Here is a 26,339-nt window from a genome sequence, read left to right as displayed (position 1 = left end):
GACATGCCATTAGTTACTGCAATACCTAATTATGCTACAGATGATATTAAATTTAAAATGTTAAAATTACCTAAAAATCAAACATAACACGAAACAAAAAAAAAAGCATTAATCATACACATTTCTCTGAATTCCTTATGCTACAGATGGGCTTCACATTCGTCTGTATTTGGGCTAAATCCATGTAAGTTAAATGGGCCGGGCTTTCTTCTAAGCCGCCCGTTTCCAATTCTAATTCCCGCTTCCAGAACGCGAATCGCCATTCCCGCGAAAACCTCACTCCACCCGCCATTTTTCATGCTTATGTCATTGGGTGGCACCATAATCCCAATCTCTCTCTCTCTCTCTCACACGGGCGATGGAGAACCGATGTCTTCCTTCGTCCTTCTTCGGCGATCTGATGAGCAGAGAGCTCAATGGCTTCAGAGGTACACCTTCGTCCCTCGCCTTTTGGCGATTCCTTCCGTTCCGCAACCTTGAATCCAGTCGCAGCTTCTGATCGCGGATCGCCCTGCCCTCTTGTAGTACGCAAAAGGCCTTATCTTGGTGATCTCTCGTCGGAGCCCGGTGGCTTTGGCACTGGAGTGCTGTCCGTCGAGCACAGTGGCGCCACCACGCCTCCCACTGCCGTCTCTTTCTGCAAGGTTCCAACTTCCTTCTCAATCTTGTGCCTCCTTTGGCCTCCGATCTTGTTTACCACCTTAAATCCTCCGTCCAGTATGAACAATGGCTTATATCCCTTCAAAAATTTCTCTTCCGATGAAGACAGACGAGTAGGAATTCTCACATTCTTGCGGTGACGGATGAGGATGGGTATGTCAGCTTCTTCGACACACGTCGCAGCCTTCCTTCCTATGCTTCATGCCGGGAGAGGACGGGTTTGTGTAATTCCATTTTCCTAAATCTTTTCTACATTGGAAAAGAGAGCACTTTTTTAGTCAGAGGACCGAAAGAAATCGGTGCAAACTCGGGATCTAGGGTTTTGATCAAGTTTGCCTCTTTTAGATGCGGTAATCCGTTTGCTATTCGTTGTTGCAGCTGAATCTAGGGTTTGTGAGTGGGTTGCTCACAGCAATGCAATATTTGACATATGCTGGATAAAGGTACATTCTCCAAGACAATTGAAAGCTTTTGTTCATTTTGGAATGAATATATCAATTAAAGTTGGCTCAAGTAGTTTCACAAAATTGGTCTCTTAAGAAATCTGAAAAATTGCATTCCTCTTGGAACAAATGGACCAGAGATAGCCCAAGTGATTTACATAATGTTTTTCGTTTATGTTCTGCAGGATGACAATCAAATTCTAACAGCTTCTGGCGATCAATATGTAAGCGAAGAAGCATATCCTCTTGCATTATTGTCCTTGTAGTTATTATAAGATTAGAGTCTTTAAGCAGCACCTACTGAATCCATCCTTGAATTCTGGTGAAAATTTGATGTTATTGCACTAGGTCAAGATATGGAATGCTGAAAAGAGGAAATGCATTGGGATCCTGGCAGGGCACACAGGAAGTGTTAAAACAGTTTGCCCTCATTCATCAAATCCTGGTAGATTTTTTCTACTTGATTACAGTTTGGATTTTTTTTGTCTATAGTCATTCATAAAGAATTTTGAGCCTTGACAGTCAAAATGTCATTCCTTTCTTGTCAGATATTAGCCTCTTTTTTGTTCTACTTGATTACAGTTTGGATTTTTTGCTTATAGTCATTGATAAAGAACTTTGAGCCTTGACAGTCAAAATTCCATTCCTTTCTTGTCAGATATTGTTGTCTCTGGTTCAAGAGATGGATCTTTTGCTCTTTGGGATCTGAGATGCAACTCTAGTTCCACAAATCGCTTTGGGGAAGCATGCTTGTTGTATGAAATTCATATAATCTAGTTGCATCCTTTTGTACACATCATTTATGCTCTAGATCCTATACGGTCAATGATATCTCTGGGGTAAAAATGTTTAGGTCTACTGCTGTTGTCAAAGAAGCACACGCCTCTGCCCCGAGAAAAAGGAGGCGGCAAGGAAAAGTTTGTTCCTGTCCATTACCTTTTAGTGATTCATTTGGTTGATCTTTTCTCTTATCCTGGTTTCTTGATTTCTGTTTCATGTTCACAGGCTGCTTCTATGAGCATCACATCAGTTCTCTATCTCAAGGATGAGATCTCCATTGCCACTGCTGGAGCAGTTGACAGGTTCAAAAAAGATCTTTGACAACTTTCAGATACTATTGTCAGTGTCACTGAAGACTGATGCTTTTGATTATAGACAAGTGAAACCAAAATAGGATTTTTCACATGGTTCATTCCATTTACTTAATACTCCTCACTCTCTTTCCTTTCCCCTGATTGTTCTCTTTTGTTCCAGTGTGGTGAAGTTCTGGGATACACGCAACCTAAAATCATCTGTTACTCAAGCTTGCCCTCATGTCGAGCCATTTGTCAGAAAGGTGAATCTAGATTTTCCATCTGAAAAATAAATGAGAAATAGATGAAAGCAGGAAGATTTAAAGATGATGATGCCGCTATATAGAAAGTCGGAAACATCATCCATATAGCTTGTTCACGAGACTTTATATAAAGACAAGTAACTTTTATTTGTGTATGGAGGATTGCCTTCTCTGTTACCACCCCCACCCCCCACAAAAAAAAGGAAAAACAACTTCAACATGTGTTCTTCGTTGCATGTATAAAGCTTTTTATTACTTGTGTCTCTGAAATTGATTGGTATCTTTGTTCCCTGTGACTAAAGGAAACAATTCAACATGGAATTACATGGCTATCTCAAGATTCACATGGCGCCTCTCTCGTAGCTTCTTGCATGGATAGCAGGTATTTGAAGTTAACATCAGTTTGCTCCATTAAATTTTAGTAACCCAAATCACTTCTAATTAGCTTGCTTCATGTCTATCAGGATCTATTTGTATGAGGTGCTTCAACCGGACAAAGGACCCGTAAAGGTTTTCCCTGGGAGTAAAATCGAGTCATTTTTTGTGAAGGCAAGTAAGATGCCCTTTTAGTCTGCAGCAATTATCCTTTTTATAAAACATATATCTCGGCAGAGAAATTGAATTTATTTAACCTTTAAATTACTATCAAAGCACTGATTTCTAATTTTTCTTGTGTGATTGAAGTCTGCAATCAGCCCTGATGGAGCTCATATTCTTGGGGGTTCTAGTGATGGTAATGCCTACATATGGCAGGTACATAATTTTTCCCTTCTATTCAATCAAAAGGTCTTTTCACTTTGGCATGACTTCTTTCCTCCAATATTATTACATTATTTTTGTGTTAATTTACCAGGTGAAGAGACCTGAAAGTGCACCGGCCATTTTGAAGGGCCATGACGGAGAAGTCACTGCAGTCGATTGGTATGTGAAAACATAAGAAAGAGATGGTTAATCCATTTTCTCTAGATCTTAATATCAACCTAAAACTTCATGCTTTTCAGGTGCTCATCAGAAGTGGGAAAGTTAGCAACTTCTTCAGATGACTTCATGGTAAATTTACCTAGACAACATTTGGTTTTTCCTGAATCAACACTAGTAATCTACAGCTCAGAAGTTGCTCTTTGGACGATAGTTAGGATCAGATAACAGATTCTAATTCAGCATATTGGTTTATGTAGTTCACAGATTTACTCGATATGAAGCTAGACTTCATATTCTATTGTTTCATCTTCACTATCAACTGTATCTCATTTAACAGGTACGTGTCTGGAACATGAAGAAGGGTGGTCGCATAAGTGCAAGATCGCCAACAGCAATTAGAAAAAGGATAACTGCTGTTGTTACCGAGTGCAGAAAACGAATCTTGGATGATCCTCCAGCATGTTCGATTTCCATGGATGACACTTTCCAAGCTTTGACAGGAGCATCAGTGGAACCATCCTCTCCTGATGGAAGCAAAATGCTTGAGTTCAGTACGCCCAAGTCTGGAAAGAGAAGTTATAACTCATTTCTTAGGGAAGGGAAGGAGATGCAGCAAAGCCCAGAAGCTGCTTTGAGTAGCCCATCTTCTGTCCTCAACCCTCCTTCCTCTATTAAAAGGAGAACTATTCGTGACTACTTTGTTTCTTCTTCCTAAACTTTGGCCTGAATGCTTGTGCCATGAGGTTTATTCTCCTGAGAGTGCCTTATTCTACAAAATGCCAGATAATTGACAAGGTTGGCATGAACCATATCCCTTCCCTTGCTCTTGTCATCACTCCGGATTAAATTTTGCTCTCATTTTGGCTCATGCAGACACCTTTCTGCAGTTGTTTTGGCCAGAAAAAACGAAGGCTTCCTGAAGATTGTGCACCCTGCTTGAGTGTTTTTGGTGGGCTACTTGTAGTTTTGTTCTTTTCTCTCTTTAGCTACTGGTTTTCTTATGTCAGGTGTAGCTGGTTTACCCATTGAGTTGTACCTACACAGGAGTTGTATATTTTACATTATAACATATTCTGAGGAAATAATAACTCAATTTTCTTAATTTTTGTCTCCTATATTGTGACACTTTCTGAATCAGTTGTCTTTGTGCCTTCTTGAATCATACATTAAGGGGATAGACCAACATGGATTATGAGATTCTATTGTTGGGTTGTCATGATACTTCTACCAATTTATATAGTAATTCATTGCTTTTATATGCCCCACTGCATATAGCATCCATTGATGTAACCTGGCAAGAGGTGCATGTAGCATCCATTGATGTAAGCTGGCAAGAGGTGCATGTAGCATCCATTGATGTAACCTGGCAAGAGGAATAGTTTGTCTACAGGATTGCTACTAGTGACAGGAACTATATGTTCACAATTGGCTTTCAGCACTTGGAATCACACTTGTTGCAAGCTCCAAACCTTTAATAGTTCTTGAATCTCATGACATTTGAGGTTCCATCCAACACAAATAACATGCCCTGAACCCACAGTTGCCACCAGAAGAACAAGGCTGCATTGATCAGGATATATATATATATATATATACACACACACCTATGAGTGCTGAACTATAGACAGATAATCCAACACAATCCATATTCTACAATTATATCTCAATTAAAATTTTCCAGTTGTCCAGCATAGACTACTGTAGAGAAGAAGACAAGAATCAGAAACCCTTAACCTTAGAAGTGACTTAAATTTGCTGGTGAACATGGTAATATTCAATTTACAAAAATATTGACCTAAAATCTCAGAGAACTTATGGAATCAAAAGCCAAGAATTGAATCAATGCTCATTATAGTACTTCCTTTTGATGGATTGCACACAACAAATCCAAAAAGCTACTGATCCAGATCATGGTAGAATAGATAGGTGTCCTAACCCAACCACAATCACCACCATGAGCTTCCACTAGGACCCAGCAAACATGATAGGAAATAAGAGATGCCCACAAACCCAAAAAGGTAAGAGATGGCAATTCCACAAGTCCATAACATAGTATGCTCCATGGCAATGTTATTCCTGGATTCCCTGTAAATTGCCCCACCACCGCCTTCAGATATGTTTTATAATAAAATAATTCAAGGATTTGTACGGATCAAAAGAAAAAGCACCACAAAAAGCAGTATCTCATGAACAAACAACCAAGCATATGATGAAGACAACTAAGCAACTATTCACATGAAACCACAACCGAATATAAAAAGAAATAAAGGAACTGATATAATAGGAATAGTTTAAACAAATGTTACATCAAGCAGGGAACTTATGCACCAACTTTCCTACTATTGATTCTCTAGAACATCAGCGATAATTAAAAAATCAAATGGGACACTTCACTGGCTGCTTTTAGATAATCTTTGTTCTAATAAAAGAAAGCCAGAAGATACCCAAAATGGACTCCAAAGAGAACCCTTTCCTCTCCATTGCCCAGTATCATTACATCAAGCATTATAATTAACCAAATGTGAACGTTGAGGGTAAAGACTAAAAAGAAAACTAGACAAGTTTCATTGTCATCAAGCATAAACTGATGTTTTGAGATTTCGGGATTACGAACAAAAGAAAAAAAATAAGCAAAATGTTCAAACTATTGGAGAGCAGTTCACCTGGGATAGGCCTTCGTATAATCCAGAAGCACACCCCCATACATCCTGGAATTGGCTGAACTCATTGAAGTAATAATAAATATGTTTGTTGAAGAAATGAATCTCACTCCTTTCTGCTTCTTTCCCTTCACCTTCCAATTAACCCAAAGAAAGCATTGTTTAAGAACTGTTGCTAATTACTACTTGATACCTCCCATCTACGATTTTGGTGAAAATTTGGCTTTTTACCTAAGTTATGATCTGATCAAGCTGCATGTTATCAAGCCATGCACCAAGTACCACAGCTTGATCATGCCCATCCATCTCACCTTTTGAATTTGAACTTTCAACACCAATGGCAGGCAAGTCAGAAGGCCCTGCAGGAGCCACTGCAGCAGAAACCATTTTCTCAGGCGGTGTATCCCTCACTAGTGAATGGACCCATGACAGATCAGGCTCATCCCCAGTTCCTCGTAACTCGAAGGAAGATGATCGTCTGAGAAGTCCCAGCTCTTCACCATTCACTCCCCAATCAGGTATACCAGACGGAGATGCCCACTTGGACCATGACAAGTTAGTGGGAGAATCCAGAATCGGCGATGATATGGGACCAAAATCACGGGAGCTCAGACTCCGAAGTGTCTGCTGCTGCCTCTCCCTCTGTGAAAGAACAGCCAGGCGAGAACTCAATGGAGAAACAGGCTCCATGCTTCGTGGAGACATGAAACCAGGAGATGAGATATTAAGGGAGGCCTGTAAGAGAGATGAATGAACAGGTAGCTGCTGAGCATCAGTGGCCTTCACCGAAGGCACACCTGTATTAATGGGTGAGAGCAAGTTCTGCTGCTGCTGGAAATGATTTAGTATAGCAGTCTTGTGAGATGGAGAAAAAATACACCCCTGATCAGAATTATACCTTGGAGATGAGGTGATCTCGGCTGAAAAAAGGTCATCAAGGTTTGAGGGGTTCATAGCTTTGGTTCGAACAGAATGATTTGCAGTAGAAGAGCTCAGACGAGATTGGCACCAGTCATTCAACAGCTGCTGCTTATCAAACTCAGACATTACTAATTGGTCGTCCACTGGCATCTCTCTTGCACTCAGAGACGACCGCAGCCTGCTAGCCTGAAGATTGCTTACAGGAAGATTCAGCATGGGCACATTCGGCTGAGGCCAAGCCAACGAAGAGTGTCCAATACCATTGGCCAAAGGGGACATGGGTGGCGTGAAGGCAGACATACCAGCAGAAACCGAAGACGGTGACCCAGGCATGAACCCCAGCGCAGCTGCCATCTCCACTGAAGCAGTTGATGCTCTGGGAGAAGAAACAGCAGAGCCAGTGGACATATAAAGTGGACGGAGTTCGTCATCCGTGTGCGCAAAGAAACAGACCCGGCGAGCACAGCTGGTGCCATCCTTGCAGATCCTAGTGCGGTACTGCGCTGGGTGAAGCCAGGACTCAAAGACCCCATGTGCGTACTCGCACATATCTCCCCTCCGGCACGACCCCTTCCGGAAGTCAGGGCACGGGACGCAGCTGTAGTGGTACTTCCTCGGGTCGCGCCGCCGAGCATTCTCACCAGGATGGGCAAAGGGGCACTCCGTCCAGTCATGGGAATACGCACGAGAGCAGGGGCGGATCTTGAACGAGAACATGCGGAACTCATCCGTGGCATATATGCTGTTCTTGATATCCGGGAGAGTCGGGTCAACTGGATACTCTTTCCTCTCCGACACAGTCACTGTAAGGTCAGGGTACTTCGCTGTCGGAGGAGAGGAAGTCGAGCGGGCCGATGGAGAACCCTCCTCGTCAGGGGACAAAGAACGGGGTGGCGAAGTGGAGTTTGACGAGCTGGTCGTCACACTAAGGGGAGGATGATGGCGATCGAAGCCACCACCCGAGATATCGCTGCACCTTCCAAGAAGTTGTCCGATGGCATTCTTCACATCAGGCAGCCTGGGAGGCACCGCAATGACGTCAGCCGCGCGGTTTCCATTGGCATCGACCAAAGTGGGGTCGGCACCAGCCGCAAGGAGGATCTTCACAGCATCGACAGCATCCGAGGAACCGCCGGAAGCGGCACAGTGGAGCGCGGTGGCGTTGCCGGGGCCCGAGACACGGTTGACGTCAACGGAAGGTAGGGAGACTATGAGCTTGAGGACACTGAGGCTGCCGTACGTGGCGGCCACCATCAAGGGAGTCCGGTGCTCGAGCACCATCTGGTTGGAGCCCTTTCTGCGGCTGTACCAGAGGCCGGCTTCGTTGATGGCCGATGGATCGCGATCGAGGGACTGCCGGAACGCGTCCACGTCATCGTTGGCAGCGAGCTCAAGAAGGCTTGAAGAGAAGTCATCGGTCTCGACGGTGAGGTGATTCATTCCGAGGCCCGGAGCGTGTTGCTGCTGTTCTTCCTGTGAGGATGGAGTCGGCGACGACAAAGACGAGGGGGACGGTCTTATGCGCTCCGGACCACCGCACATGCTGCGGTTGGCATGAATTAGGCCTGAGAACTACAAATTGATCAGAAGAATGATCAAAATCACAGATTGGCGAGAGATGAACAGAAATAATGGAATCACAAAGCTCGAATCTTTTTCACAAAATGCAGCCATCGAAGCATTTCTGCAACGAAATCCGGCCACAAGAATGACTTCGACTGAGAGAATGGATCTGCCTCAAGCAGACCAAAACCAAAGCACCTGGAATTGTCAGGCGTTTACTAAACCAAAGACAACGACCAAACCTTGAAAGTTGACTATATCGGATGGAAGAAAACCTCATTTGTATTCTTAGAGACTACATCGAAAGAGTCAAAAAAATCAGCTGAGAGAGCTCACGGTTTCCGCCAGCTGATGTTGGCAGATCGGGTAAAACGCGATCGAAACACCGAAATGAACTCGAGGCCGCCCGATCCTTCAACTATCAGAGGCGGGGGAGCAGCAAAAGGCGGCCGCTGACACCGCGAACTCCTCTAGGAACCGGCGACGCTGCAGAAAACCTCGGCGCCGCCTCTCATCACCGAAATAAGAGAGGGAGGAGGAGACCGGAAAAGCAGAGGCGAGAAGAGGCTTCGGCGTCTCCCTTGCTCACAAACGCACCCACAAGACAACACAAATGAAACCCTGCCCAAGTGGGAGCCACATTTTGTTAGGTTTCATTTGATCCCTCTCGATCGCCTCTAATTTATCTAAATTCTTTTTTACGCGGGTCGAGATGGAGCGCACTTCAAATTTAACCCAAATGCACCCGAAGTGCCATACCTCGAATACTCCCTCAGTTACCTTCCTTGTGATTCGACATCACAACGGGGCCCGCTGGTACACAGTCCGAAACGACGCGAAAAGGCAGGGAAAGGGTACGCAGTCAAGGCTGGTCACCGACGAGTTCCCGTGCGTGTCTCGAGGGCAGGGATACACTCTGCTCAAGTGGAATCCAGGGTGGAGTCCGCGAATCGGGTGCGCCGTACCGGATCCAAGGTCAGCCTATTGAACTGGACTCCGTGGTGCGGTCAAATCCGATCCGACATGAACAGGACATCAAAGAGTGATTCATACCGTCCCACAACCGTGGATCATGCTTTGAGAATCGTGAAATGCCCGATCCTACGGCGCAATGGACAGTCGCTAATCTTGATGCAAAGAAAGCATGACATTTTAATTCGATCATATATATTTATATCTTTGATCAATATATATAAGTTAGATGACACTTGTCCTTGATGAGAAGATCATATTGGACTAATAATAATATTAATTAATAAGCGAGATAATGCGAACTTTTGTAGACTCCTTCCACGTGGTTTCGGGGTTGGATGGTGACATCGTCATCTCCTTTGTATTCTTGTGCTTTTATCGTATTATAAAGGAGGAATCTTATCTACACGTGGTGGAAGCAAACAAGATAGGTGTTAAGTGGGTCTTCACATCCACCGCATATGGTCCCGCGCAAGGGCATGAGAATTCCATTCTCTGTCTCTCCATTTCTTCTCCTTCCAAGATTATAAGCAGTGCATCTCCAGTGAGTCATGAGAATTCCTGCTCCCGTTTTCTCTATCTTCCATACCATTTTCTAAGGCGATGAGATGTCAACATGCACTGAGCACGAGGAAAAGTTTGTCTCTTGAGACCAAAAGAATCAGTGGCTCGATTCCTTTCGTCAATGTGTTCTTCTTCCAAGTTCCTGAGAGGAAACTGCAGCTGAAAGATTGATAGATCGGTGGAATACGATCTCTGATCTGATAATGATCGTCTGTATTTTAGTCGAGTGGAAGATGTAATGCCTTTCTTCTCCTTGGAAAGCAATCAAATGAGAAAACAGTGGTCCCTGTTGCAAGGTCAAGCTTGGAGATCTCTCCCCATGCCTTTGTGTTCCTTCTGTGTTGTGCTGGAAAGTGACTTGGAGGAGTACTTGATACAAATGGGAGTTCGAGCATTATCTGAAGAAAGGCTCCACGACAAGGATGGCATGCATCAAGGAGATGAAGGGGCTGATGCTTTTCCCTTCTTAAATGGTTGCTGATCCATGAAAAGAAACTGCCAAGTGTTGATCTGAGAGGTCAATGAAGTTTGTATAGGGAGGAAAAAGAGTTTTAGGTCTGCGGGTGGCTTCATCTAAGCTGCAGCCTGGCAAGCAATTGCAGTAATGGATGTGTTCTTCGGTTAATAACTGGGAGTATAAGATGTACTCTTGCATCGAACAGGAACAGCCTCATGCAACTGGCTGAAGCTTGTTCTCCTGATGGCGAATGTTCTTTCGTCCAGAAAAGAATATTTTTCCATTAAGGATAAATGAATTGGAAACCTTTTGAACCCTATTTATATATCCATGTAATGATCAGAAACAATGATATATGCAATAGACTAATCTGATCGGACTGTGAGTTGCTGATCAGATTCAGCTAAGTGAAATTGTTACAAGATACTTTGAAGGATAACAACAAAATCTGATAGCCTCAATTATGAGCTGGAACAGTATATCTTTGAGCTTGCAACAGAGACTAAGAGAGAGTAGGAAGCTAAAAGATCAGATATCATATATGAATCAGATATATTTTCAAGGTGTAAGGTTACAAGGAAGCATTTCTGTTCCTTCAATCCTGTGGAAATGCCAGCATCCACATCCCTGATTTAACAGTACAGAAACACAAAGATATCTACATTACCATACAACCAAATGACATCCGGTGTATTCACACATTTTATGAATCCCAAATGTCAACAATCTCCATATCATATAACAGAAACCAAATTAATGAAGAAACGAGGTGAAGGAACTGATGGCCCGAAAGGTATTCAAGAAAGAAGGAATAATGCAAAGCCAATAAAAGAGATATCGAGTTCAAACTCTGCATATGTAGGTCTGTCCAGTTCTCAACTACCCTCACTTTTCGGCTCTAAAGATCCATCCTTCATTAGTTTCGAGCTTAGGCTATTGAACCTCTCCCTTGAATACTGTCTCGATGCCTTCCTCCAATCCGTACCTGCCTTCATCATCGTTGCAAACTCATCGTAACTTATTTTTCCGTCCTGAGATTAAAAAGAAGTCAAAAATTTCAACTTGTTAGTGTCTTAATACGATAAAGGCCATCAACACAAGGTAATTTCTTCTCACCATCCAAGTAGAAATCAATATCTTCAACACATCTGCTCTAATGTTTTTACACCCTATGAAGGTTTTCTTTGTTTCTCTTAATTCAAAGGAGAGGAAACAAAATATGAAGAAATTGGAAAGTGATCGATGTTACCTTGTCTGTGTCTACGTCACGAATGATGGAATTAATCACTTCTTCATGATTCGGACCCAAGTCATCAGCCAAACAGTCCCTGAGCTCTTCGATTTCTATATATCCACTCTTATTTTGATCAAAGTATTGAAAGGCCTTGTGCAGGTGTTCATCGTTTCCAATCTTTTTTAGGTGGATGGAGACGGCAACAAATTCTCCATAGTCCAGGGAGCCGTTTCCATCAGCATCAGCCTGTCATGAAGAAGGTAAATGAATTCGAATTAAAAAGAGTAAATTTTCATGTTCAACACTTGTATTTGTTGCAAATTACACTTGGGCAAGACAGTCGAATCTGGTTTTGCCGAATAATGTTTGTTCACTAAACTCTAAAAGCATATGGAATGCAACTTAAATGCCCTATATTATTGTATGAAACAATTCAGCTTCCTTCCCCTTCAGGGTAGGAAAAGACGAATATCCATATTCCGATCTGCTGAAGAAACAATTTCTAAGAAGGAAACAGAAGATGATGGCCATCGTGAGACCACACATGATCGTGCCCTTAAGATTTAATACTAGACCAAATAACACCTTTAAGTAATCGCGAGGAGAAACTTACGGCTTCCATTAGTATTATGACATCTGCATCAGGAATATGGTGTCCCAGCTTGTGCAAACCATATTTTAACTCCTCTAGTGTTATTTGCCCTTTCTTGTTTACATCCATCTTCTCAAACATATTCTTTATGTCAGCAACCTCCTCGACAGATAAATGTTCAGCCACCACCTACAGCCATTTGGTCTCAAAATGTGTCAGCATTGAAGTCTGGAAGAGCACAAGGAACACATAAAAAGTTGTGGATCTTGATATTGCCTAACATGAGAATTATGTGAAGAACATGACCATGGACATAATGTCATTTTCGCTAAAGTGCGAACAGGATAAGTGATTTATTCATGTAACAGATTCTTACCCTAAGAGCTTTCTTTTTTAATTTATTCATCACCGAAAATTGCTGGAGTCTTGAACGAACAGTTTCACCAAGATTAACATTGGGAGCCTTGTTGGCATTTTGCAGCCAAGGGTGATCTGCAATGCAATGTAGATTGTGAGGGAAATGCTTCGAAAATGCAAAAAAGATATGCCAGAAGATTTACTTCGGATGTAGATAAAATCCCTCTGTGGTGCAGATGGAGTAACTTGGAAAGACTAAGAACAAGTGGAAGTATTCATTCGCAAGTTTTTGTCAAATTACAGTGCTACTTGATTTTAACAGATGTAAATAAAATCCCTCTGTGGTGCAGATGGAGTAACTTGTAAAGACTAAGAACAAGTGGAAGTATTCATTCGCAAGTTTTTGTCAAATTACAGTGCTACTTGATTTTAACACACAACCAGATGAAAATAATCAAGGATGCTTTACCGGCCTCCATCATTTCTTGATAATATTCATAACTTTGATTACCTCGCATTGCTGGAAATGTAATGGAAGCTTTTGTTTCCTCAAACTACTTAGGTTATGATTTAGTTAAGCAGAAAATGCCGATTCAGAGTAGTCATTTATTGAAGAGCATTTAGGTATTGAAGATTTACCAAGAACTTCCTGAGCTGTCAAACGTCTCTTAGGATCTGGATCAAGCATCCGCTTGACAAGGTCTTTGGCAGTATCAGAAATCTTTGGCCATGGGTCTCTTTTGAAATCGATTACCGAGCGGATTATTGCTCGTGCGATGCCTTGCTCTGATTCTGCATAGCCACTAGTTGTTAAATTAACTAATAGATACTGAATGACATATCATAAAGACTTAATTATATTGCTCGATACAGTTCACTTATTAATAGATGTAGCATCAATGGATCTGGCATCAAACTGCATCCCTTCCAGGAATGTTCTTTCTTTTTGGCTCTCCAAGAAAGGAAATTACCTGCCCAAAATGGTGGCACACCACAAAGCAGGATGTATAGGATAACTCCTGCACTCCAGACATCAACTTCTGGGCCATAATCTCGCTTTAAAACCTCTGGAGCCATGTAGTAAGGACTGCCAACTATCTCAGTAAAGCGCTCACCTTCATAGCAAAAAGAAAACCAGCAAAGGCATCAGAAATCCTTAAGTTACCCTACACAATATGGCACCTACGACTTCATGGACTAGAATGACCATCAAATGATTTTTCATGAATTTGTAGCAACTCAGGGATTTAAAGGTATTATAAGTTTCACGCTGGAGTATACTAATCGGCCAAGGTTATAGGATACTAATCAAATATTCTCATAGCATTCTATTACAACCTACCTGGCTTAAAAAATACAGACAACCCAAAATCGATGGCTTTCAGAGGGGCATTTTCCTTTTTGCTTCCAAACAAGAAGTTCTCTGGTTTGAGGTCGCGGTGCATCACCCCGTACTTGTGACAATTCTGTTATAAAATGGAGCAAGTAAACAAGTAAGATCTTTAGCCATGGCACCATTCAAATCCAGCTTGAAGGCAACATAATATTGCAAGCAAGTCACACGTATCAGGATATTAGAAAATCAAGTCATAGCTCAGGCATGGAAATACTCGAATCCAGCTCGAACCAGCATAACATTGCCTTAAATATCAACATAACAGGATCTCAAAGCCATGAAAAAATTAACTGAACTTCTGACAGACCAAGGCCTGTAGCTGGAACTGCCGCTAACATGATAACAGGAAATGCATTAAAGAGAACAAATGTAGATCAAACTTAGGAGGTAGAAACTCCAAAAAACCAAAAAACCAAAAAAAGAAGAACAAACAATTGTATTAACAGAAGGAAGGGTGCCGAATACAGAAACCTTACAGGTAGGACATTAAAGTAGATATTGGCTTTCGAGAACGAGGGAGGAAGATAAAATTATATTCCTCAGAAAAATCACCAGTATATTTCCTTCGATGTTTGGAATTTGAGACTAATTAAGGAAGTTCACAATTACCTTTTCAGTATGCAGAAATATCCATCAAATGCAATAGGCAACAATTAAACTTAATTAACACAGAAGCTCGTTCTATGGACTTGCAAATGCCATGACACAAAAGTAAAGTAAACGAGTGAGTTTTGGCAATTTGGCAAATGATACATACTTCTTTCGGTGATCCAGATGTATAAAAGAACAAGAATGTGCATGAATCTTATAAACATGAAGGATTAGCAAATGGATTGCAGGGATGAACGAGTTAGATTAAAAGAAGAGCGAAGAGTTTGATTCCGCAAGGGGTATTACCTGCACCACTTCAACAATTGTTCGCATGACCATGGCAGCGGCCCGTTCGGTGTAATGCCCCCTCGCAACAATCCGATCGAACAGCTCCCCTCCTTCGCAAAGCTCCATGACGAGGTGGACCGCGGTGTCGTCCTCATAGGTGTCCTTGAGGCTCACGATATTTGGGTGGCTCGGCAAATGCCGCATGATCTCCACTTCCCTCCTCACATCCTCGACGTCCACCGCCGTGCGCAGCTTCTTCTTGGAGATGGACTTGCAGGCGAAGTGCTCCCCCGTGGCCTTGTCGGTGCAGAGGCATGTGACGCCGAACTCCCCGCGGCCGAGCTCCTGGCCGAGATCGTACCGGCTCTCGATGTCCCGGCCGGTGGGTTCCTTGAGGACGACGAGGGTGGGTGCGGGTCCGCGGAGGTAACTGATAGAGAAAGGGTTCTGCCTCTTCTCCTTCTTCTTATTCTTCGTCGTCGTCGTCTCCGGATCAACGGGGACGGCGCAGCAATTCCCCATTGGATTTAGTGGATTTTCGGACCAAGATCCAACCTTTCGCGGTTTTCTCGAAGGACTAACCGAAAGGAGTCCTTGAGAACCAACGCAAGCCGCGGCAAGATTGAATCTTTCCCAAGGAGAAAAATCCAAAAAAATCCGATAGGGATGACAAAAAAATTGGTCTTTTACCAACCAAAAATAAGCGATCAAGCTCGACAGCTTGAAATTCCAAGAGAAGGTATGGGAACCAAAATGCCTCTCCAAATTAGAGACCGTTTGGGATATCTAAACGAATACGGAACTCCTCGAATTGAAAGGAACGAAGACAAGAGAAACGAGAACAGGAACCCTTGTGTTTTTCTTTCCTTGTCTCAATTCGCCTGCTTCTTTCCTCCGTTCTTCTTCCAAAAACGAGAATCCGAGCTTCCGCACCCCTCTGCTATCTCCTCCCCTCTCGGATTCTCTCAACTCGAACGGCAACAGCGGCAAAGTACGAATTTTTACGAGGTAAGGAGTCAAACAAAGGGACCGCGCGAGAAGAAAACAAACGGATTGGAACAAAAGATTTCGAATTCCAATCAAGAGCAGGAGGATCGAATGAGCCCAATGTCGTGAGAAGAGAGGGTCAAAGCTTCCGACTCTCTTCTCCCCTCCCTCCCACCAGCTCCTCACGACAACAACGAGAAAAAGAAGCCAAACGAGAAGCAAAATCCGCCTTCTTTCTTGGGTTGTAATAGTCAAAACAGCATCACAAGAAACACGCGATCGTTTCTCCTCGCTCGTCGGAAATCTAACGGAGTTCGTGATGACCAACGTGTCCCTCTTCGCCTGCGCTCCAAGATGCATTTGTACGCCAGACTTGACCGATTCATACGCGACTTCAGCGGGACGAGAGAAGTACCGTATCGATTCAAGCAGAAGGGATGTGTTGACGACTTCCTACTCAAAATATAGTTCTTTTATTCTAATCGAAATCGGAACGTCGTATTTGATCGTTCACTATGCATTATACGTCACATGCAATATTTCTAATGACAGTGATAGACGGAAAGTGACCGATGGCAATTGGACTCGTGAGACATCGATTGTGTCCGACTTGATGGAATTATGTTTGATCAATTTGATGAAAAAACAAAAATCTTAATTTAGTTTGATTTTTTTTAATAAAAATTAATCAATACAAGAATGATGATCACGAAGAACTCGACGAAATATCCCATAACTTCGAAAGAGAGGGATGCCTCCTTACAAAGAATATTAATCATTTATCTCAGTTTTAAAATTAATGTTGTTCTCGAAAAGTTCATGTATTTTGCTAAACTTTTGGAACAACTCTTATCTTCCACTCAAAGCCAATTTTTACCCACCTTAATCTAAAAATGATAATTAAAAATAATTTTCTTGTATAAACTAAAAATTATATATATATATATATATATATATTATATATATGATGATTTTTTTAAAAATATAAGTTTGAGAATTTTTCAAATAGCACCCCAACTTTAAAAGAATTTCGTGGAGCTTTCTTTTTTTTGTTTTCTTGAAATGATCATTTTGCTCCCGTCAGTCACTACCCTTCGCTTTGTCGTTCGCCCCCTCCATCATGTCAATTGCTCCCTTCCATCGAACCAACCAAGCAATAGAGGCTGGGAACTTGGGTGGGCTATCCCCTCCCCCTTCTTTGCCCATAATTGAAGATGGAAGATTTACGAATGTTGATCATAGAGGTTGCACCCTGTTATTGGGTCCAACGAGGTTTGATCAATTTTGGATGAAAAAATAGTAAACCTTAATTTAGTTTTAATTTTTTAATTAAAACTAAATAATATAAGAAAGTGACCTCCTTACAAAGAATATGAATAATTTATTTTAGTTTCTAAATCAACGGTGGCCAAGAAAGTCATTGTATATTTCCCTAAGCTCTGTACGTGAATTTTGCCTCAAAGCCAATTTTTACCTTCCTTCTGAAAAATGATAATTTTTTTAAAAATAATTTTCTTGTATAATTTAAACATTATATATATAGATATATACACATTATCCTATAAAATATTTGGTATACTACCCCAAATGTATATATCTATTATTACTATTTATTTATATAAAATTCAGATTTGATAATTCGTCGATTTGATATCACCTTTGGATGAAAAATTTTAGTAGAGGAGAAAGATATCACTATAAATCGAATGTAAAACAAAAAAAAAATAATCTCTATTGTCTTAAATTCAAAAGTGTCAAGAGACTAAATAATAAAAATAAAGACGTGAAAAGATTCAACTAAGAATGCATGTTATTTATCAATAATACCTTAGTGTTATTGGCAAAAGGAACTTACTAATAGTTTTTGGTCTCCTCTTTTATTGCTAGAATCTCCTCATGAGATTTGAACAATAAATAGAAAGGCTTCTAGACTTTCCAAAGAGTTGAACAATGCTTGGTTGTTGAAATTTAAGGAATAATGGGCTACAACTAGAAGAGGAACTCGATAGCACCTTCTCCTCCTCTTCTTTGGCTCTTGGCATTAGTAGATTACTAGTGACGACTAAAGCTTTGGTTGGTTCTCTATTACAATGCCACTACTAAAGGTTGGGGGATAGGAAGATGAAAGCTAGCTATACAATTGGAAGAATGAAGGCTACGAATTTGCTCTTCTCCTTCTCTCTTCTTTTGCTATTGCTCTTGATTGTAAGACTTCCTTGAGGCCAGTTGATTTAGGATTGTGCTTATGTTGTCCTAATATGAGTCCCACACAGATGAACTAATTTGGGTTATGAAGTTTAAATGTAAACTCGGCTTGAGTTTGATCAGGTTGATGAACATTTATGAGATCATTTTTGTTCCGGCCAATTCTTGACGCTTATCTAAAAATCATGGGAGTTCAATGAACATGAGAGCAAGAGATTTTCTTTTATTTATATTATAAAATTTATAAAATTATTATTGTTCTATTTTTTAATAAAAGTAAGTGATGAAAGTGTGATTTGACCAAAACCTTACGATTAGAGGATTTTTATTTTTATTGATATTATAAATTTATCCAGTGAAGTCATTTTATTTTTGTTGCATGAGAGTTATCCAAGATGGACTCATTAGCATTTTCTTTCGTCCAACAAATAAGATGTATGGATTGTTGATTTAAGTGTAAATTAGTCTATTTTAAATTCCTTATGAAACATTCGAATATTTGTTTTATCTTTTTATGTTTATGTAATAATAATAATAATAATTTGATTCTGATGGAAGCATTTAGTATTGCTATAATGTATATAAATACTTTAGAAGAATTCTTAAGAAAGGGTCAATTGAATTCTTAAGATGTTCGTAATTCACTGCCATATATCCAAAGCCAACTTTGACTCGAATGTCTTCTAATTTGAACATAACTCAAACTTGATGTTTAATCCATTCGAAAATAATCCATTTAAATCCGTGCATATATTTTTCTATTTAAATTCATCATGTGAGTACGATCTAAGTGAGCTGACCAATTAATAGGTAGAGTTGAGATCACCAGTTGGACGTAAGATATTCATATGGAATATTTCAATATCAATCATGATTCATCAGTTAGCAGCCTTCAAAGATTTGACGTGGAAGATAACGGGGCATCTACTTAACATAGAAGATGATTGGGTTGGCAGCCAACACCCTCTCAACCATCTTTTGCTAACGCATCGTTGGAAGTCATATTAGGCGGTTGTCCACATGAATGCGTCATAAAAGGATGTACGTGTCGTCCCTATCGACCATAGTCCCATCCTAAAGGCTTTACAAGTCTTTGATGCTTGAATAAGAATCGAATTCTGAACTACAAAAAGATTATAGTCCCCACTTAAAATTAATCCAAGCCTTAGAGGGGTCAAGTTGGAAACCCCCACTCGACATTGACTTATTGTATAGGGCACCGAAGAGATCAAGCTCACTCAAACTCCATCTTGGAATAATCTTGAAAGTTTAGAGACTATATCAATTCTTACCTGCTACTATTCAACTCTTGTCTCTCACCTCACCCATGGGAGGATATTTCAAGATGATTTTGTTTCTTTGGGATATGACAAGTCGTATCGATTCCTAATTTATGATATTAAATTATTAATATTTTAATATTAGAAGGAGAATTCGAATGTCGGCAAGATTATCCACCCATAAATCCTCTCGACAATCGCTCTAGTGAGAAATTAACATGCCTTTCCTTCACTGATCGCCCACCAAATGATAACAGCAAAGTCTGGGTAGATAGATCAACACATAAAGAGTAGTGTAGCTCGATTGACAGAGCAAAACATACATCATATACTTGTGCAAATTAACATGGCTTCATCCGGCCAGCTACCACCGCAGAAGACGGTGGACGGAAGAGCCTCACTGGTGACAGATCCTCGCCGTCGGCATGGTCACGCATATCGGGGCGTACTTCTTCTTCGCCTCCAACGTCCCCCGCTTAGGCTCCTCATCTGCCGTAGCGATCCCCTGGCTGATGCCACACACCGCGGCCGCAGCAGCCGCGAACATCACCGCCCGCCGGCCGTTGTTCTCGCCGCCATCACGACGTTCGGTGTCTTTGACGTGGGTGGCAGCCTTGGCCACCACGAGGCTCCGCCGGCGGCCAATCGAGGGACGGTCAGCGACGCTGACACCGCCGATGAAGGAAGCCGTTATGGGGAGTGATGATGCCATGTCTACCTCGCACACATGCAATTCCCTGCAACTCCAACTCACGCTCGTAATAAGGAGTGCGCGCAGGAGATCGTGAGGTGCCATTCGTCCATCTTATCCGAAGGCATGACCGCTCCAATGACTTCCATACACGTGGTGGATAACATGAGATCAGGAAGAGGTCTGTATTCAACCCAAATCGAGTCGACTCCACCCAGTCACATTGGAAGAGTTGCCCTGTCTGCAAGCGAAGAGACGACAAGGGAGTTGATGAGCCTATTCCATCAGCACCTGCAAACTGGAATCCATGCTCAGTTACAGTGATGCTTTACACCCTTCCCTCACGTAGCTGAAGAACCCAGATGAGACACTGCACAGCCCACGCGAAGGGTTGTAGAAGGTCGAGCTGTCAAGGAGCGGGAAACTACTCGCTTGCTGATACGTTTGAATGCCATGGCGTGCATTTATTGGGATACAGCAGTGGCGCAGGTCTTGCTATCTGCAGCTACGAACTGGAATCAGTGATCAGTATACATTTAGTAAGGCAGGACATAAGTGAAGACAGCGCGCAGGACATTAAAGCTCACTGCCAACTCGTGCGGCGCCTTCCAAGCTTCACATCAGCCATTTCTACCTGGAAGAGCCTCTCGTACTCTTGTCTCTTTACATCACACTAAACTATCGTCACTCTCCTCTTGTCTGGCTTTGGTGAGTAGATGGAGAGGAATAAATGTGGCTTCACCTATCCGGTTGTCTTCCGCATTGGACTTGTCGTCTAGTTGTCTCATGCATTCAATTATCACATATCACTGTGAGAGGTATGGCTGCTGAGGAGTGGAAACTCCTCATAAACTGCAATGTGTGCTTAGCATTAGCTCTCAGGTCCTCGATGACATGCTAAACGTATGATTTCTACTAATTACCAAGTTCTTAGATGTAGTTTATTACCCAAGAAGCTGACATTTCTGAAGCTAAACATCATGTCACTGTCATTATCAAGGCACTCTGGGACTCGGATTCGCCTAGGTTCTGCATGAACTCGCTCCACGAATAACGATAATAGCATAGCAATTAGACTAATAATAATAATAATAAGACCTGTAAGAGAAGATGTTCTGTTCTCTGACTCTTGCCGTCCTCTCTCTCTCTCTCTCTCTCTCTCTCTCTTTCCCAATTCCAATTTCCATTTCAATTCGCTCTCCTCGTGTTAATTAGGGCACTAATTAACTCTTGCCTTGGGTTCGACGTGACCGACGAAAGCATCTCGTGCAGCAGACCACGAGATCGCGTATAACCCAAACAAGACAAGAGGACACGCGTTTCTGCTCACAGTTTGAACTTAGTGTGGTTAATTAAGTTAAATCGATTGCAGCCTCCTCGTCGACGGCGCAAATATTAAAGCAGCACATTTTCCGACATTTTGTACAAACACTCGCTCGTACCTGTAAGGCGATTGGATGACATCGTGGGATCAGTCGCGCGGCCTGGTCTCGTGCAGAACGCCATCGCCTGCCCAGATCGAATCACGAGACGCCCTCATCGGTTGCTCACGTGATGCCACGTGTGTCGCGGTGGTACGAGGCAGTTTTGGGCGGAGTGATTTGGGTGTCTTATCCTTGCATGGAATTATCGGTACATCAATGATGCGAAGCGATTTCACGATTTTGCCCTGAAAGATGCTTCTTAGCTTCCATTCTGCCACTCCCGTTCGGAGCAGCCGTTCTCATCATTGGGCCATCGAGGTGGTGATCATTCGAGATGGGGGGCGGTTTGGTCATTTCGGGTGGCGTGAGAGGTCCATTTCAAATCGAACTGCTCTTCGCGGAAAACGAAGCACACTCTGGTGTTCCGCAGCGATGTCTTCGGCCGTCGCTTGCTTTCCGTAGCTTCACTTTCCTGAAAACCGCTTCCACTTATCGTTTCATAGCGAACACACGGAGTTGGAGAAGGAATGGCGGCGAGGAACGGACGGTGGAAGCCGGCACTACCGCCGGCCCCGGTGATTCTCAACCTGCCCCGACGATGGAGGCAGACGCGGGCGTCCGCTCCGCCGAAGCCGGGATTATGCCGGAATCTCGGCGATCTACTGGACGAGGAGCGCAGTGCGAGGCCACCGGAGCCGGCGCCGTCGTGCTCCTCGGGCGAGAGCGTGGGAGTTTCCGGGGCCGAGGATGGGTGGCGGTTCCAGGCGGAGATCCTTCGCGCCGAGTGTAACTTCCTGAGGATGGAGCGGGAGGTGGCGCAGCGGAAGCTGGAGAGGAACCGTGCTCAAATGGAAGACGCACTGAAATCCGCCATGGAGAGCCTAGTCTCGGTGTGTTCTGATTGATCTCGATTCCATGGCTTTCTATTTGACTCTTCCGATCATGCTGCTGGACATTGATGGAAACTGATCAGGGGAGGAAGAAGATCGACGGGAGCGATGGCGTAGGGGCGGCGCTAGACGAGGGGATCGAGCAGCTGAAGGAGAAGCTGGAGCAGTTCAAGTTCGGGAGCAGTGACAGCAGGAGAAGAAGAAGCTCCCGCAAGCTGCTGCGGAGGAGTTGCAGAGGGAACTTTGACCGGCGGGCGTCGGTGCTTCGACGCAAGCTGGAGAAGATGACGGAAGACACCAGCGTGAAGGACATAAAAGAGATTTCCTTGCCATCCTTGCCAAAGAAGGATCCAGAAGCTGAACAGCCAGAACAAGCTGAGAGTGATACTCCTGATTCGAATCATGGTCGCCAGTTCCCCGACGATGTAGTAATCTTCACTTCCTTTCAGATCATACTTGATATTTACTTTTGTGACTATTTTTCATGCATCGATATGTCTGATTTTTTCGGAACCGGGGATGAGAAAAGATGGAGAAGCTGAGGAGGAAGATGGAGGGGATGTCCAGGGGGATGTTGGAAAGAATGGAGGAGTGCAGCTACTTGCTCTCCGCCAACAACAGAAACAACAGTAGCGCCATTAGCAGCAGACACAACATTGTTGCATACAGTGAAGCAGCAGGCAACTCCTTTCTTCATCTCCGGCAGAAGCAGCAGCCCCCGCAGGAGAAGCTGGTGAGATTTCGAACCCATATCATCTGCTTTCGGACACACACAACATGCCATGGAGAATGAACTTAGATGTGCAAGTAAGAGATACATAATTGCTCTACATATTGATTATTCAAAGCAAACAAAGGTTGATCAGGCAAAGGGAATATTAGGAGAAATCCTTATGGCATGGCCATATATCCCTGTTCAGCCTAATCACTACACTAGCATTCATTTTAAGATTCATTGGCTTACCTTGTGCAGTAAATTATATTATACTTGTTGACATCTGAGGAATGGTGACAAATTCTGCTCTAGGACTGAAAGAGTCCAAAGAACAGAAAGTTACAAAAATTCTGGAAGTAAATATTTTCTACTTCCCGAAGTTCCATGGGAAGAAGTACTTTCAGAAAACAAAAACAGGAACAACATTTATCAAATTATGGAAGCAAAAAACATCAAACTCAAGTACAATTCTTAGTTATGTTGCCCTTATGCACCAGGTATAGCTTGGCCATGTTCCTAAGAGAAATGCTTGGTGGTCCTATTTATCAGGACCACTTATCACTAGTGAAAGCGATTGTATTAAATACATTTCTCATTAATGCTATCCATTTTATAGCCATATCTAGAATTGCTTCAATTTAAATTTTCAAAGCCATCACTCTTTCCTTATATTCCAGAACAAAGAATGTGTTGACTTTTTCAATTTTCTTTGCAGTTGACTACTTGAACTTATGAATCAAATTTAAAAACTATTCCGTAGAGCTTCAGCTTATGCCAAAACTTTCAATTCCTAACCCAAACAAGACTTAAGATGATATGACCTGATTCAACCACAGTACTCTCAAAATTGAATTATGTGATGAGTTCCAAGTGACTGATTCTGTGCTCTGTGTATGACAATCACATGGAATCTTTCCTGTCTTGGCACAGGAACAGATGGAAACTGATACATAGAATTGTTAAGTAAATCTCTTTTTACATAATGATGGTTGATGTTGCTAATTGAAGTCTTTCATAACTTTGGGATATCTTGTTCTTATTGGAAAGAGATCACACTCTTTTTCATATACATCTCACAAATTGTGTTAGGAAAAACTACAACTCTGCCTCAGCTGTTTGTCCAATTATTATCAGACATGATATTATTGAGAAAGGCTTCTAGTGGTATGTGTTTTGTTACTTGTTTTTTAATGTTCAGGAAGCATATACTGACTTGCCCTAACTTCTGTTAGACCTGTTTAATTTGATTGATTTTAATTTCCTTCCAAATGATGTAGGGATGTAATGATGTTCATGTCTCATGTTCATCTGTTGTTCATGTCTCATGTTCCTTTCTTGTTTGGTTTGCATTAGGATTGTTTTGGTGCTTGTTTTAGAATCTTGTTAGGTCGACAACTTAAATCACTACAGTGGTCGAAGGGTCAAACTCTGGCCACTGTATCAAAAGGCCACAAGAAGAAGGTAACTGGTTTTCTCAGAAAAGTGGTGCACCTCAATGCACTACGAATTCTTCATGCAAAACTTGATGAGCAACACCAACATAATATGGTCCCCCTCACTAGTCCAATCAATCATCTTCATACAATTTACGCACAATTTGATATCCTCATCTTCTCTACCAGAAGGGTAATATTCTTGAGCTTTTTTTTCCCTCTACTTGAATGATTTGTTCCCAGTTGAAGAAGTCAGTCATATTCGGTACTGGTCTTAATGGATATCTGTGCGTGCACCAAACATCACCTGTGCGTGCACCAAACGACTTGCATGCCATCATTATTCTTTTAGTAAAAGCTTTTGTTTTAGGACCTGTGAATGCAAGGCACTCCCTGTATCTGCTATGATGACTGTTGCTCAGACTGTGTCCACTTCGCCATGAATGCATCCACCTGCTGCCCAAACTTTGTCCTATTTGGCAGGGAAAATTTATTAGCAATAAATATGTTGCTGATCCAAAGTTTGCCTCACTCGTCATGAGGTCATCTTGCGTAGATAATTTTGATGTGATAGACCTCTCCTTGCTTTCCAGAAACATTCAAGCAAATTTGTTCCAGGTTGATAATTTGCATGGTCGGTAGTTTGTGTGCTACAGAGTACATGCTACACTAGCTTTATAACTGAGAATTATGATCAAATTTAAAGGGGAATATTGACTCTTTAAGCTGTTTTCTTGCCAGAGAATTTAGCTGTTTTTGATTCTTTAAGCATATATATAGGTTTCACAAGACTCAATATTGACTGGGAGTTCCAGGTTCTGTGGTTGCAGCGGGAGAAGGAGAAGATGGGTCTAGTGAGCTGCTGCAGTTGCAAGGAGGCGGTCGGGAGGATAATGCAGCAGGTGAGGGCGGAGTCGGAGCAATGGAGTCAGATGCAGGAGATGTTGGAACAAGTCAGGGTAGAGATGGAAGAGCTTCGATCTTCTAGAGACCACTGGCAGCGACGAGCAATTGTATCTGAGATCAATTTCCATTCCCAACATACTCAAGTGAGCTTTTCTTTTCCTCTTCTATACTTAGAAGAGTGGTCTTATGCAGATAAAGCTTGGCTGTAACTCTTAAACTCTTTTGATCCAGAAGCTCGAGTGGAAGCAAAGGGCACGATCATCCGAACGCAAAGTCATTGAGCTGGAGAAACTTGTGTCGGAGTTGCAGAAAGAGCTCCAGCCATCGAAAGGCAAGCTTCTGAATCCCCCCACTGCCTCCGCCCCTCTGCACTTGGAGCTACGCACTGCAGAGTCACGAAGGGGAGCTAAAGACCAGCAGATGAGATCGCTCAACTCGTGCAAGGAGGAAAAGCGTGTTCTCGTCCATCAGCCCAAGTCACACAACCATTTCACCAGACGCTCACCATTGCAGAACATCGATAACATTTTTCCCCTCGGACCGAGAAAATGAGTACGGAGTTCAGAATAATGGAGGCGAGATGGTGAAGATCTCAGCATGCGCTACTATGCTTCGGAGAATGTTTTATCCGTAGAGGTTATACATAATAATCATGTTTTCTGTCCACCCAACTCGGTTTCGTTCCCAGTGAGGAAGAGTAAATTGCTTTTCTTTTTTTAGTGTGTTGATTAGATTGCATGAAATCTGTACTAAGCTGCAGAAATTTGCTCAAGCTCGTGTTATTTCAAACTAAGCTTGGTTGACCTGACCGTGGACAACCAAGCACAGTAGACTGATCCAATCTTCTCGGAGA

General features: G+C 42.4%; 5 protein-coding genes across 6 annotated transcripts; 2 read left to right on the top strand and 3 right to left on the bottom strand.

Annotated features, from left to right (window-relative positions):
* The first annotated feature begins 292 nt into the window (after positions 1-292).
* LOC135609640 (uncharacterized) lies at positions 293-4,359 on the top strand. Its single transcript, XM_065103096.1, has 16 exons — positions 293-428; positions 526-644; positions 770-878; positions 1,039-1,103; positions 1,289-1,327; positions 1,452-1,548; positions 1,762-1,858; positions 1,957-2,020; positions 2,109-2,185; positions 2,358-2,439; positions 2,742-2,821; positions 2,904-2,988; positions 3,124-3,192; positions 3,293-3,360; positions 3,441-3,489; positions 3,698-4,359. The coding sequence occupies exons 1-16, from the start codon at positions 359-361 to the stop codon at positions 4,073-4,075; spliced, it is 1,548 nt and encodes a 515-aa protein (XP_064959168.1). The 5' UTR covers positions 293-358; the 3' UTR covers positions 4,076-4,359.
* A 1,255-nt stretch (positions 4,360-5,614) lies between these two features.
* Positions 5,615-9,141, bottom strand: LOC135582266 (zinc finger CCCH domain-containing protein 24-like). Of its 2 annotated transcripts, XM_065103095.1 has the most exons (3): positions 8,841-9,141; positions 6,252-8,513; positions 5,615-6,154 (listed from the first exon to the last, which is right to left on the bottom strand). In XM_065103095.1, exon 2 carries the CDS (start codon positions 8,481-8,483, stop codon positions 6,252-6,254), a length of 2,232 nt encoding a protein of 743 aa, XP_064959167.1. In that variant the 5' UTR covers positions 8,484-8,513; positions 8,841-9,141; the 3' UTR covers positions 5,615-6,154. The 2 variants fall into 2 exon arrangements, with proteins under 2 accessions (XP_064959167.1, XP_064959166.1); XM_065103094.1 differs by having other exon boundaries at positions 5,615-8,506.
* Positions 9,142-11,221: 2,080 nt separating this feature from the next.
* On the bottom strand, positions 11,222-15,722 carry LOC135609639 (calcium-dependent protein kinase 20-like). The gene is made up of 8 exons (XM_065103093.1): positions 14,974-15,722; positions 14,023-14,146; positions 13,652-13,795; positions 13,320-13,472; positions 12,700-12,815; positions 12,345-12,512; positions 11,747-11,977; positions 11,222-11,528 (listed from the first exon to the last, which is right to left on the bottom strand). Exons 1-8 carry the CDS (start codon positions 15,475-15,477, stop codon positions 11,373-11,375), a joined length of 1,596 nt encoding a protein of 531 aa, XP_064959165.1. The 5' UTR covers positions 15,478-15,722; the 3' UTR covers positions 11,222-11,372.
* A 4,102-nt stretch (positions 15,723-19,824) lies between these two features.
* LOC103980806 (photosystem II 5 kDa protein, chloroplastic-like) lies at positions 19,825-20,139 on the bottom strand. The gene has a single exon (XM_009397314.3). The coding sequence runs from the start codon at positions 20,137-20,139 to the stop codon at positions 19,825-19,827; it is 315 nt and encodes a 104-aa protein (XP_009395589.2).
* A 1,834-nt stretch (positions 20,140-21,973) lies between these two features.
* On the top strand, positions 21,974-26,205 carry LOC103981584 (uncharacterized). The gene is made up of 5 exons (XM_009398335.3): positions 21,974-22,432; positions 22,516-22,857; positions 22,962-23,165; positions 25,396-25,629; positions 25,718-26,205. The coding sequence occupies exons 1-5, from the start codon at positions 22,070-22,072 to the stop codon at positions 26,036-26,038; spliced, it is 1,464 nt and encodes a 487-aa protein (XP_009396610.2). The 5' UTR covers positions 21,974-22,069; the 3' UTR covers positions 26,039-26,205.
* The last annotated feature ends 134 nt before the right edge of the window (positions 26,206-26,339 follow it).

This window comes from Musa acuminata, chromosome BXJ2-4 (assembly GCF_036884655.1).
Source record: "Musa acuminata AAA Group cultivar baxijiao chromosome BXJ2-4, Cavendish_Baxijiao_AAA, whole genome shotgun sequence".
NCBI classification, from domain to species: Eukaryota; Viridiplantae; Streptophyta; class Magnoliopsida; order Zingiberales; family Musaceae; genus Musa; species Musa acuminata.
The sequence above is the reverse complement of the archived record's forward strand: the minus strand, read 5'-3'. Positions and strand labels throughout refer to the sequence as shown.

What these genes read in the sequence shown, in the direction of transcription:
- LOC135609640 (XM_065103096.1), top strand. Translation starts at nt 359, where the DNA reads ATGGAGAACCGATGTCTTCCTTCGTCCTTCTTCGGCGATCTGATGAGC. An exon ending in TTTGGGGAAGCATGCTTGTT is followed by an intron (nt 1,859 to 1,956) that starts GTATGAAATTCA and finishes AAAAATGTTTAG; the next exon opens with GTCTACTGCTGTTGTCAAAG. An exon ending in CTTCTTCAGATGACTTCATG is followed by an intron (nt 3,490 to 3,697) that starts GTAAATTTACCT and finishes CTCATTTAACAG; the next exon opens with GTACGTGTCTGGAACATGAA.
- LOC135582266 (XM_065103095.1), bottom strand. Translation starts at nt 8,483, where the DNA reads ATGTGCGGTGGTCCGGAGCGCATAAGACCGTCCCCCTCGTCTTTGTCG.
- LOC135609639 (XM_065103093.1), bottom strand. Translation starts at nt 15,477, where the DNA reads ATGGGGAATTGCTGCGCCGTCCCCGTTGATCCGGAGACGACGACGACG. An exon ending in GACAGCTCAGGAAGTTCTTG is followed by an intron (nt 12,816 to 13,319) that starts GTAAATCTTCAA and finishes ATTGCATTGCAG; the next exon opens with ATCACCCTTGGCTGCAAAAT. An exon ending in TAAAAAAGAAAGCTCTTAGG is followed by an intron (nt 12,513 to 12,699) that starts GTAAGAATCTGT and finishes AAATGGCTGTAG; the next exon opens with GTGGTGGCTGAACATTTATC.
- LOC103980806 (XM_009397314.3), bottom strand. Translation starts at nt 20,139, where the DNA reads ATGGCATCATCACTCCCCATAACGGCTTCCTTCATCGGCGGTGTCAGC.
- LOC103981584 (XM_009398335.3), top strand. Translation starts at nt 22,070, where the DNA reads ATGGCGGCGAGGAACGGACGGTGGAAGCCGGCACTACCGCCGGCCCCG. An exon ending in CCATGGAGAGCCTAGTCTCG is followed by an intron (nt 22,433 to 22,515) that starts GTGTGTTCTGAT and finishes GAAACTGATCAG; the next exon opens with GGGAGGAAGAAGATCGACGG. An exon ending in GTCGCCAGTTCCCCGACGAT is followed by an intron (nt 22,858 to 22,961) that starts GTAGTAATCTTC and finishes GGATGAGAAAAG; the next exon opens with ATGGAGAAGCTGAGGAGGAA.